General features: G+C 37.2%; 1 protein-coding gene across 2 annotated transcripts in view; it reads left to right on the top strand.

Annotated features, from left to right (window-relative positions):
* The window catches only part of GLIS3 (GLIS family zinc finger 3), a 358,155-nt gene that overhangs the window by 310,569 nt on the left and 34,587 nt on the right, over window positions 1-12,999 (top strand). For both annotated transcript variants that reach the window (XM_075191338.1, XM_075191347.1), the window contains exon 7: window positions 9,553-9,727. In XM_075191338.1, the coding sequence (XP_075047439.1) occupies window positions 9,553-9,727 (175 nt within the window). The remainder of the gene's footprint in view (window positions 1-9,552; window positions 9,728-12,999) is intronic.

Below are 12,999 nucleotides of genomic sequence, written 5' to 3'. Positions count from 1 at the left end.
AAACAACCAAATGCTTCTCGGCATGGGGACGGTAGCCTCTGAGATGGAGAGACAAGCTTTTTTTTTTGCACCTATCTTCTAAGGGGCTCCAACCTTGCACTGATCAGACTGTGGCTAATTTTAACTACAGCAGTGAGACCCCCTACTCATTGTCTCTTTATTATAGTGGAACCCAGCCCAGGCTGTCTAGCACTGGGCATGATTGAGGATTGTGGAGGAACATGTCTTTTTTTGTTACTTATATTTGGCAGCATTTGGGGTGTAAATAACTGTCAGCCACTAGCAGTTCTCCATTATTTAGCTGCATTTTTTTCTGCAAGTGACTGACACTCAGTTTATATTAATTATTAATTATTATTGTAACATATGTCAGCATCTGTCATTTAGTGTACAATTGTTGATCTCACTTTGACCACATATATTTGCAATGATTCACCTGCCAAGGTATTGCAAATAAAAGTTATCAGTGATTTGGTGTTTAGCGTTAAAATTGGGCTGTGCATTACAACATATTCAGCGTTAAAAGACAATTTGACACCTGCTACTCTGTGAGTAGTCAACCACTATTTGCTGAATTTAACTTGAGTAATATAATGGAATATTGTAAAAATAGTAATGTTGAAAGCACACAATACAGAGAAGAGAAATATCATTTTGAAAGCTGCTTTAAAATGATCATTTTGGAACTTGAATATTCTTTTCTTCTGCATGTAAAAAAATACCATCAATGCTGAGCTTGTTTACTGTTTACTTTGTAGCTAAACATAGCTTTGAAATGACATCATTTGTTAATAACACCCCGATGAAAAAGTAGCTGGAAATATGTGCATGGCAATAAGTTTAACAAGATGATGATGTAAGTTGGTGATTTTACTCTTCCCTGCTGAGTTACTGATTTTGTGCACAATGTTCTGCTGTGCTAATTTTTACAGGCAACGCAAGCATGAGCGTAATTACTGTGTTACCATCTCAGGGCCTTACATTTGCTTGAAATATAGGTATTATATTTCTCCCAGTTACTTTTTAATTATTTACACATATGGTTGGCAGCACTATCTCTCAAGAACTAATTTTACAGATTACCTTCATTGCACATTGCAGATACAAAATGTTACATTATGAAATAAATATAAGTTATTGAAATATACTGTTCTTTATTCCTTAATTGTACATATAATAGATAACCTCGTCTTGAGGCATAGCTTGGCACTCAGGCGGGAAAGACATAGGATGCGGATTGCAGTTAGAGTTTGTCATACTTTAGCTAAGTTCTGTGCCCTACCTCCCATATAATCAACACTTGTGAAGGCAGTGGGAAATTACAAAGTGTTGCAGAGGATTGCCATCAAAACAAAAAATAGATGTTTTTATCTACTGGAATACCATTTTAGTTCAGCTATTGGACATCGTTCCTCCTTTGGTGATCTCTGGGGCATCCTTGCTATCAGAACAAGGATGTGAACAAGGGGAACAAGTGTCCATGATCTGTGTCCAGCAGCAAGCACAATGCCAAAGAAAAATTCTGGGCTGAAAACTACTATGAGCTGGCAGATAGCCACAAGAGTGCCCGTAAAATAGCAAAAAAACAATCAAAGGCCTTCTCCAAAAACAGAAGGGCAAGAAGGTTCACTTTATATAAATGTTGAATTACAGCCATGGTTGCTAACAGGTGGAAGTTTTAACATCTCTGCAAAGAGTATTTGAACTTTCATGTTTCCACCTTTCCTCATTCCAACTGTACCACACCATTGGCTGCTGCACAGACATGCCAGTCACTGATGGCTGCTTTATTATTGGTGGCTAATAACTATTCGGCCTTACAGTAGCTACACAACTTTCTAAAGCAGCAGCTATTGTTATTGTGCTACCTTATGTATCAGTTGTTCCCCACAGCTCTTAGATAGTTATCTCATTTGGGCAGGGCCATCTTTACCTTCTTTTTCATGTCATTTTATGTTTTTTGTTTCATGATTCCCTCAACATTGCTGCGTAATATGTTGGTGCTTTGTAAATAAAGGATGGCTGATTTCTTCCCCAGTAGCAGTACCTCACTATTAGGCCTAGTAACACTAGGTAGAGCCCTATTTTTAAGTGAATTCACCATCTACACATCTACACATAACTGGAAGTGCCGGGTTTAACTTCACTTCAGTAGGCCAGAGCTTCATTTGCACAGGAAGCAAGAAAATCCTTGACCGTGGTCCATGGTCTGATATTTCTGCAATGCTCATCACTGTGTAATTCAAGGACTTCTTGTGTCCCCAGGTATGATTAGCGCCACACCCAGATACAATCCATTGAATGTTAATCATAGGATCTTATGACTTACACTAATATCGGTGTCCCACACTTTAAGTATACTCAAATAAAACCTGAACAGTGTGATGGGTGGAAACTTTGGACGCTTAAACAACATTTTGGATATGGAAAGAGTGCAGGTTTTCTCTCCAGTCTTAAAATATTAGTTGTGGAATTTTTAGTTTTTCTTAAGGATTACATATTTATAACTATGTTTCCCTACCCTCTACACCTTCCTGACCACAGGTATGAGCTACATGTGAGCCTTTTATATACCATAACTCCACCCTTACTGTAGCTATACTATTATATTGAATTTTATCAATAACATGCCGTCCAAGAAACCCCTATGAACTTAATTGAAAGGCACTGGAAAAGTTGGAATGGGCAGCTATTAGATATATTTGATTCAAATTGTCCAATTTGTTTTAGGGCAAAAGAAAATGATATACCAAAAGATACCTGAGATGGTACCATGTCCCATTTAGATTGAAAACATGTTTCCTACAGCCTTGGACCTCTTTTGGAGGGGGTAGTCTAATAAAAGCATGTTGTTCTAAATATGGTGGCAAAATATGTAAATTTTAAAAAAAATGTTAGCTCGCTCATTAAACTGGACAAATTTGAGGCACCCAATAGCCCTATATAGACCTTGTTACCTCTTCCTCTACCTATTGGAGTTTGTCAGATCTCTAAGCATGTTACACATATCCTAAATGCGTGAAATTGGCAACTTGTGGTATTTACCCACTTGTTTACCTTACCTACAGTTGACTATCTGCCTATATCCCTATGGTATTGACAATTTAGGTGTTAAACAAATTCACACAGTGCATGTTCTCGGGTTTTACCCATTCTAATGAAACTATTAGGTTTACTACACCTTTTTTCCTGAGATGAAGAGGCTACTGTTTTTCTGACTTACATGTTGTTTCAAAACCATGTGCCATAGAATGTCTTTGTAAGCATTCCTCTGCTATTTTTAGGCACTTCCTTGTGGCTCATCTCCTCATCTTTTTCAGTTTTCTCCCTGTAAGGTGTTTTCTGTTGCTACTAAAGTACTGTACAGGTTCATGACCTATGTAAGATTTCCACAATGAATAGCCTCTGTCTTTTATCTTATATGTTAAGCTACCATACTGTGAGTTTATTATGTTCTCTTTTGTTACTGTACGCTATTAACATATATTGACACAGCCTTAATAAAATGTGTTTAAAATAAAATAGATAACCTCATGTATCCCATGAAAGCATAGGACATATACTAAATGATAAATGTTTCCAAATTTTTCTCCAATTAGTTTTAAATTTAGTTTTAAACTAAGTCTAGTCCTGACACAGGATTGTTAGAATTGTCATTCCTGTTTTTTAGCTTTATTTTTAGTGAAGGGTGGAAAGATTGTAAGGCCTAGATTTACTAAACTGCGGGTTTGAAAAAGTAGAGATGTTGTCTATAGCAACCAATCAGATTCTAGCTGTCATTTATTTAGTGCATTCTACAAAATGATAGCTAGAATCTGATTGGTTGCCATAGGCAACATCCCCACTTTTTCAAACCCGCTGTTTAGTAAATATACCCCTAAGACTCTTCAGTCCTCAGTTCACATGGAAATCCCCATGAAAACATGCTAACTCTTAGCACTCGCCCATAATATGAAGTAATAATCTCTGGTAAAAAATGGTAATCCATTCAATTATAGAAGTCTTTTCAATGAGTGCTTTTTGAGTTAACTCAAGGGGACACTCTTTTAATATTTGTCTACCCAATAAAATGTTTCTTATGAATTTAGGATATTACATGTATAATACAATTTTTTTTGTAGCACCCACAGCATAGTTGCAGGAATTGTACAGTTTTGCTTTTCACTTCTAAATTTTAAATATTAATGTAGTTTAAGGGAGTACTTTATAGCCCCTTAATTACGTTAGGTCTATAGTTTCACTTTGGATGACATCCAGCCCTAGTTATACATTTGAAACAAACTGAGTCAGGCCCAAGGACAATAAGAATGATGTCATGCTTTGACCTTAGGTTTTTATCAAGATCACAAGTTAGCTGCAGTTTTCTCCATTTCTCAATTTTAAAAGCAATAAGAATTTCCGATGTGTTCATCTGCCATGTCTAATCAATTGCTGCAGCTGCCAGTCATTGGCAATATCTTTAGAGTAGCTTGAAAGACACCTCTGAGCCATGTAAACAGCTGTGACCCTTTAATAACACAGAAATGTCCAGACAATGAACTTCCATTCCTCTATCCTGGTGACATATTATATAGAAGCTCACAGTAGGTTTGCAGGCATTGTTTTGTCCAGTGGCAGACACTAACGATTTAATCTTGTTGCTCACAATACATACCATTCGGTAGTTGGTATCTGTGAGAAAAAAAATCAACTGTTCATTTGTAAGTATAATCTTTTTTTGACAGTGGTAAACAGTATATTGCTTTATGTCTTTATGCTTCTCACAGTAGAAACGCTAGCAAGGTGAATCCTGGAGAATATTTTTTGAGTCTTGAAACACTTACTATAAAATGCGAGACAGATTTGTATATTATTATTTTACTTGTTAAAAATTGCCCATGAACAGGCTTTACATGACCCTGACCTCTGGGGACATGTGGCCCAGGTTGAATTTAATGCAGCATATTTGTGTGAGAGGATGACTTTCTGGTCAGCTGATAATCATTTGGGCCAATCAGATAGCATCCCTGCTGTCTGTTAGACTTTAACTACCTTTATAGCCAGTTACCAGAAAAATATATATATATACATATTTTGTTGCTCAAGGATAAGTGGAAAAAGATTTAAGGAAAAAAGGTTTAAGGGAAAAAAACACCAACATATAAGTATACCCAGAAACCTGTTGTAAAGTGTGCTCATTTGAACGTTATATGATACGTTATTGGATACATTTAGCAGTATATTTCTAGGGTAGTACAATCCACTAATACACCATCCTTATAATCAGATTGGATGTAATTCTGCATACCATATTGAAAGTAATTACCAAGAGCAAGTACAGTTGTGGCAGGGCCAAGTGCTACATTGCATGCAATTAGAGTTTTCAGCCTCCAAATACCAGCATAGTAAATTCTGTGGTGTGGGACACGAAAGTGTGTATCCAATGTGTGGCGGCATACAAATGCTAATAAATCTACCCCCTAAGAGTGTTTTCAGATGGCAGCTTTGAATGCAAGCAATTTTCCAGCTTCAAAAACAATAAAACTCATAGCACTTTTACTCAAATTCTGGCAAGTTGAAATTAAGGGGCTTCATTTGCATTGTATTGTGGTCACCAGAATGGACTCTGCAATAATAAAACTGGAGCTCCCCATTCAGTTTTTCCTTATATCATCTAAAAAATGACTAATCTAACAATTAATTTTTATTATTGCACTTACACCTGACCTGTTGCTGGTGCAAGTGAGACGACTAAAATCACGTAACTGAGAGATGCCCTGAGATTGTGTTGGACGGACGTGCGTGTGCTCAATCTTGGAACATCCTTACTGTACCTTGTCTACCTGCATTCTGCCCTTCAGATCTTGGGCAGTTGGAAGTGTCCTTTATGTTGCAAGATGAATTGCTTGGACTTGCATTCAATAGGGTATAGTCCAATTTCTGAGCATTCACAGAGGAATTTTATGCAAAGATGTCACATATCGAGATTTACATTCCTTAATGAATCAGGCCCTATATGTCTTTAGATATATTATTTCAGCTTTTTAAGAATATCCTGTTTTCTACATTTTATGTAACTGAATTAATGCTTACTATAAAGATGTTTAATTTTTGTAACTAAAAATTGCATTGTGTTTATGTCTTATCTTGTTCTCTTCCATTGGATATAAGTAAAATAATCAGATTATTTAATCTACCATTAGTATTCAATAACTGCAATGTTATATAATTTATGCAATACAACTTTTCATTTTCTGTGTGCTATTGCCATAACGTTTTGCTGTTTTGGCTTGGGTTTAGTTTATGCTGTTTGGCTCTTTTCCTCAGTTTAGCATGTTTGACTTTTTCAATGTTAGTTTATGTTTAGTCAGAAGTTTTAGATTAGAGTCACTACATGTTCACAAATGAACATAGCTTGTCATAAAAAGAGAAATGGAGATGTGGAAATTCCTCACACCATACTATTCAGATCAAAAATTGGTAGGAAAGGGCCACTGAGCCGTATGTAATCATTTCTCTTTTCACTCTGCTTTGTATTATGTTTGAGTACTTTTCAATGTGGTAGCACTTAAAGTGAGAATGGTAAAAAATGTTTGATCTACAGAGAAATGCTTCACTATTGTATCTAAGATTTTTCAGAAATTGGAAACATCTGTTGAAAGTAATTTGTAACATTCTCAATTTAAATGTAGAAGACAATGAAGAAGCAATTAGAGCAGCCAATTAACCTGTGGTAGGGGAGCTTAACTAGGTCTGAGTACAGCTCTTGTAATCTACAGAATGCTTATCCCCATTGCTTCATAACACTACTACAGATTCCTTTTTAATGACTGCATTGGGAATAATTCAATCAGTGAATGCTCTAATCTGCAGGGTTTTATTGTACTAGGAAGTTAGTATGGACAAAGAAGTATCATCAGAACATTACTTATATTGACAGCTTGCCATAGTTATAACGGTGGCAAGATAATATGCATACAACCAATTCTAGGATCCCCCTTTTCTCAGCTTTGACATTCTTTCCTGCTGTGATGCATTAGTATGTTAGATTTATCATTATTCAATCACTGGTGATTTCTTGCTAGAATTTTGTTAGCACTTCTGCCCCACAGCGCTGGGGTCATGAGTTCGATTCCCAACCATGGCCTTATCTGAGTGGAGTTTGTATGTTCTCCCTGTGTTTGCGTGGGTTTCCTCCGGGTGCTCCGGTTTCCTCCCACACTCCAAAAACATACTGGTAGGTTAATTGGCTGCTATCAAAAATTGACTATAGTCTCTGTGTGTGTGTGTGTGTGTGTGTGTGTGTGTGTGTGTTAGGGAATTTAGACTTTAAGTTCCAATGGGGCAGGGACTGATGTGAATGAGTTCTCTGTACAGCGCTGTGGAATCAGTGGCGCTATATAAATAAATGGTGATGATGATGATGATACACAATACTACAATTTGTGTATAAATTATCAATATTTCCACAAACAATGTAGCTACAGTCATGGACGTCTGATTGTGCCACAGGCCAAAGCACCACTTTTGATTTTATATCTACCTGTGAGCAGGACCGCCAAGAGGAATTATGGGCCCCAGTGCAGAAGCTTTCTGTGCCCCCCCCCCCACCCACACACACACACACACACACACACAGCAGGAGAAGGTGCTGTCAAAGAGGCATGGCCACATAGTGATGTGGGTGTGGCCAACATGGGCTGTGGCTGCGCATCTTTACACATGACATTATAGGGGGAATTCAATTAGCCACAAAGTGTCTCCGTAACGACCGTGAGACACTTTGTGGCATAGATTTTGACAGAGATTTGTACCGTAGTTGCCGGCAATGTGCGTGGTGTGATGTCTGTGCGCCACATCGCCCGCAGTTGATTTCCCCTCAGTATTTATTGAAATGTTGTTATTCTTACCTTTCTGTTACCTTTCACAATGTTGACCGCTGGGTGAAAAAACAAAAGTAATTTAAAAAATTTGTTTTACCTACCTGGCAGCGGGACCCCCCAGGCAGGCCTATGCCCTGGTAATTTGTACCTGCCCCCCAATCCCTCTCTCAGCACCCCTGCCTGTGAGTACAAGCCAATACCTTGTTGACAGAACAGTTTGAAAAGATAACCATTACAGTAATGGTTCCTGCTGATTTATTTAATGACATAGTGCAAATAATACAATTGTGCTGTCTTTCTTTGTTTTGATTATTGTATTGCAGCTTTGACTAATAAAACAATATCTCATTACTGCAAATATATATATCATTTATATCAAATTAAGTTTCAAATGTCCATTAACTTGAGGATCTTATAGAGGAAGGTTGTATCATTATTTGATCATTATTTTTTATTTCTAGATTATGTATCCATAGGTAGGTGCTGATAACTAGTGGAAAATATTCCACAGTGAACCAAAAAAGTCAAATAAAATGATGTCATATACTAAGTGTTAAATGTGTGGTAAAATGTTATTTCATTGACATCCATAAATATACATATTTGTGGGAATTCCTGGAAATTGAGTGTCTTTATTATTTAAGAATGTATTACGTATTACATACAAGTAGGGGCATTGCAAGTGTAATTCTCAAGATGACATCCTAGTTCCAATGGAGCCTCATCTTTTCAGTGCCAAGAAGTTACAGTGAGCCACATTTCTAAAGATGAGTAAGCTACAAAGCCAGATGTGAAAGTTTACATCCCTGGAGAAAGAGTAGTATTTTAGTTGTCCAGATGATTAACATTCTAAGGTGTCATTTTACTAGCATGTGAATAGAGGCATCACCACTGTTCAAAAATAAGAAGCACATAACCCACTCTTACTAAACAGCACCACAATGCAATGTATTTACAACCCCTGCTTACTAATCTGCCATGACCATATGATATACACTCCCTACATACTGCTAGACATGGCACCTGTTATATCTGTGAATGTGGTTAAAAGATTATTCAATTTCTAATTCAGTGGTTCTCAAGGGGCATGTTATAGAGGTGCTGCATTGAATCCATAGTGCCTCCATGTTTTTGTATATTTCTTCCTTGTCTCGCATATGCTAATTATAAGCAAGCAACTAGCAATGTTATTGGCTGTATTGGTTGTTTTTCCTTGCATGAATTCTAGCAGCCAATCATAATCCATTAAGTATCAGTGAACACCGGGTTACAGGACTTCACTGAAAGAAAAAAAAGCAATGCAGATATTCTGCTGGGAGTAAATATGATGGAACACCAAAATGTATAACATTCACCATAAACGTGCTCTGCATTGTATATGAATGGGATTTTAATTATATACCGAATAACATAGCATCCCTTAAAATGTTTAATTTGTTTTGTCGTCTTTTGTTTTTCATTGAGGAATCAATAAATTACAACTATTTTTGTGCTATATTAGAAGTTATTGTATATTTAATGTGACTCTAAATCGTTTATTCCAATTGACAATAACTCTTCTATTATTTGCCTTTATGTTTCCTGTTTTGTGTTGGCTGGTTTTTACACCATCAGACTTAAACCGGCCACCATGCGTGTTTATTGTATATAATTGATTGATTGGTTGATTTTTTTTACTCCTGTTTTCCAGCTGCTCTTTTCTCCAGTACTCACTCAAGTAGAAGTGGAACAGCTGGTGGAAATATGCCTACGTCTCAACCTCTTGCTTCCAACCACCCTTCTCCAGTAAACAACATGCAGTCCAGTCCACATAATCCCACATCCCAGCTACCTCCTTTAACACCTATGGATCCTGGCTCAGATAGGTAGGAATAATAGCAACCATGGCTGATTTTATGGTTTGAATACTTACTACATGTTGTTTTAATTACAAATGCCATTAAGTGCATTGCAAGAAAATTAAACATACCTTAAAGCCATTGGATATAATGTCATTGTAATCTGGATGGTAAGTTAACAACAAAAACATAATGTGATTTTTTTTCTACATAGTTTTTGCTTGTTCTATAATAATGCAGCAAAAATTGTGTCATAAACATATATATTGTCCCAACTGTTTGTATTCTACTGTTCACAAATTACTTTTTTATTTTAAAAATAGTTAGGCCAGTAGATTATTTGTCTTGCCTTAGTTCATGAAATACATTTACAGCAAAATAAAAAGAAAGCATGTTTCAAATATTTACCCTGTTGTGATATCACACATTTTGATTTTGCCCATAATTACCTTCAATTTCCAGAAGACTTCTGAGTTAGGGGGAGACCCACAGTACTTCCTATTATTGTTATTATTAATATTATTATTATCGTAGATTTGTAATGCACCACAGTGCTCTGCAGCGCCATACACTAGGGAAGACAATACATACATAAAACAAGAACATACATTCTGGCAGGAGGGAAGCTCTGTTTTGGATATGTTGAGCGTTAGGTAGCATTGGGACAACCATGTGGAGATAGCTGAAAGACAGTTGGTTACATGAGATAGTACAGAAGGGGAGAGGTCAGGGGAAGAGATATAAATTTGGGTGTTATCATCTTCCTAAAGAGAAAGCAATTTTCCCAGAGAGCACTTTCCCAAATTGTGCAGGGGCATAAATCACATTATCATTCCCTCCACTCTGTGTGTTACAGAGGTGGACATGGCTTGATACCATGATTGTCCTCTCCGCTTAATGATATATTGTCCTCATCAAGCTCCACCCACCTCTTCTTTTCCTACCTTGCCTCCACATCTCCCGGGAGCAGTGTGGTAAAGTAGGCAAGTATGGTTTTGCTGCTTGCATTTAATTTTGCAAGACAGGATGATGTCTTTTGTGAAGGAGAATTTTATTTGCTGTGGATGATTAGAAGATTCAGCTAATAGAGGCATACTGGGCTTTTAACAAAACCTGGAGATGGCATTTTCTACTATTTTCTTTATTACTTACTTTAAGTACAGGGGCAAAGGCAGGATTTCAAGAATTGGGGTTTTCAATTGCTCGATTTACAAGCAAAGCAAAATAAAAGCAACAACATGTGTAGTAAGATTACTTCTCTAAACTTTTTAAAGGGTTATTTCTATCCAATAGAGCAGGGTTTCCCAAACCCAGTCCTCAGGGCTCCCTACCAGTGCAGGTTTTTGCAATAGAGTATGACATGATATCAGTAACACAGGGGTGAACTTACACTTAACACATCGTAGCAGAGGAATTCCGTGTCCTGACATAAACCCTAACTGAAAGCATCACCATTAGTTTTGGATAACTAGTCATTTAAATAAATATATACAAAAAATATGATTTGAACATTCCATGGGAAGTACCCTCCATCCTTGACAAGGTATAATATGATTTTAGAAACTTGTAAATGCCCACTGGATTAATAAATTGGCCTCTTTAATGCCTGTGAAGAGTAACCATAATCTGTTGAAAATTGGGCTCCTCCAGCTATAGTTGAATTACTAATGTTACAGTTAAATTATAGTGACAGCCTCATGCAAAGTGATTTATGTTGAGCTCTGACTTTACATCACAATCACCTGCACTTTCAATATGTGTACAGACTTTTTATATCCATTGTACATTAAACTTTTGTCACATTCGAGTCTAGAGAAAGACAGCTAAAACCGATCAGGGGCTCCAACAATATAATGAATAATATAGGGGACTGTGGACTTTTAGTGAGCACATCATGTGTACTTTTTTAAAGACTTTATTTTATACAAGGACATTATCAAACAGTAAAAATTGGATATGTTAGAAAAAGAGAAAAAGTGTTATGAATACAGAATAATAACAGCAACAAATCGAAAATCACAATAGTTGCTAAAAATAATTATGGTTTATTATGGTACTGTCAATCAGGGTTTTTGTATGAATTTTTAAAAGTGGAAATTAAGTAGGGGCAAAGGAGGGGAGGGAGGGGTTAAGTCCAGGGGTGGTTTAAAATATGGTAAAGTTGCTGTGATTCAGAGTTTGTTTAGTGTGTCAGAGGCAGATGGATATCATTGTAGCTCGCCCAAGGTTCCCAAGTTTTGCAAAATGATTTTGCTGTGTTACTTCTTATGGCAATCATATATTTCATACAGTATATGTAAAAAGGAACTGCATGATGAACGATTCCTCCAGCATCTATCAGAGACATCAGGAGAAATGTTACATAGTCTGGTGGGAACATAGATAAATGATAAAGTAATATTATGTTTATTTATTGACCAAATAAGATCAATTGTTTGTCTGATATTGTCTGAAGCTTGATGGCCATGGACAAATCCGACATCGTTGGGGTAAATTAGGTATGGAAGGAGTACATTCAAACGGTTAGCCAATACCTTTGCAAAAATGTTTAAACCCACATTTAATAATTGGGTCAATATTTGGGGTCTCTTCTCGGTTTAGGTATGACAGCAATGGTAGCGCAAGTGGTGACCAAATCAAAGGCTGCCCCCGTCTAACATCTGGGTGAACAGATCAGTGAGTGATCTGGACAGGGAGCAGAAGATGTTTTCAATGATTTTATTGCTTGCTGGATTTCTTCCAATGAGATATCATCATTTAAAAACAGCCTGCTCAATTCATAAATAGGCTGTATGTTACCCCTGAGAAACTCCAGAATATGTGGCACTCCTTGTCTCCATCATGTTGGAGCAACTGTTCCTGGAAAGAGGATCCTTTCCACATTTTCTGGTCCTGTCCAGTCCATATGATCTGAAGTTTTTGACTTGCTTGGAAAAATCTTCCAGTACACTGTACCTCCCCCCTTGAGCTAGCTCTCTTGCACAGCCACCCAACCCCTATGCCACGAGTTGACTGATATGTGATGGGGCACATTCTTATAGCTGCTAGGGCAGCCATAGCCCAATCATGGAAGCAATTGCTACCCCCTCCAGTGAATAAAATTATTTCCAAATTGCACTACAGTTTTGAGATGGAGACATTGAGGGTGCTGTATTCTACTGCAGCTGCCTCACCACTGATAAAATTGCATAGCTGGCCTGTCTATAAAACAGAGGGGGAGTGCGTCCTTTCTCAGGCTGACTCGCAGTCTGCCACTACTGACCCCTCTGGTTTGTAAACACTTGTACACTTGTATTCCA

Source organism: Mixophyes fleayi, chromosome 1 (assembly GCF_038048845.1).
Source record: "Mixophyes fleayi isolate aMixFle1 chromosome 1, aMixFle1.hap1, whole genome shotgun sequence".
In the NCBI taxonomy this organism is placed as follows: domain Eukaryota; kingdom Metazoa; phylum Chordata; class Amphibia; order Anura; family Limnodynastidae; genus Mixophyes; species Mixophyes fleayi.
The sequence above is the reverse complement of the archived record's forward strand: the minus strand, read 5'-3'. Positions and strand labels throughout refer to the sequence as shown.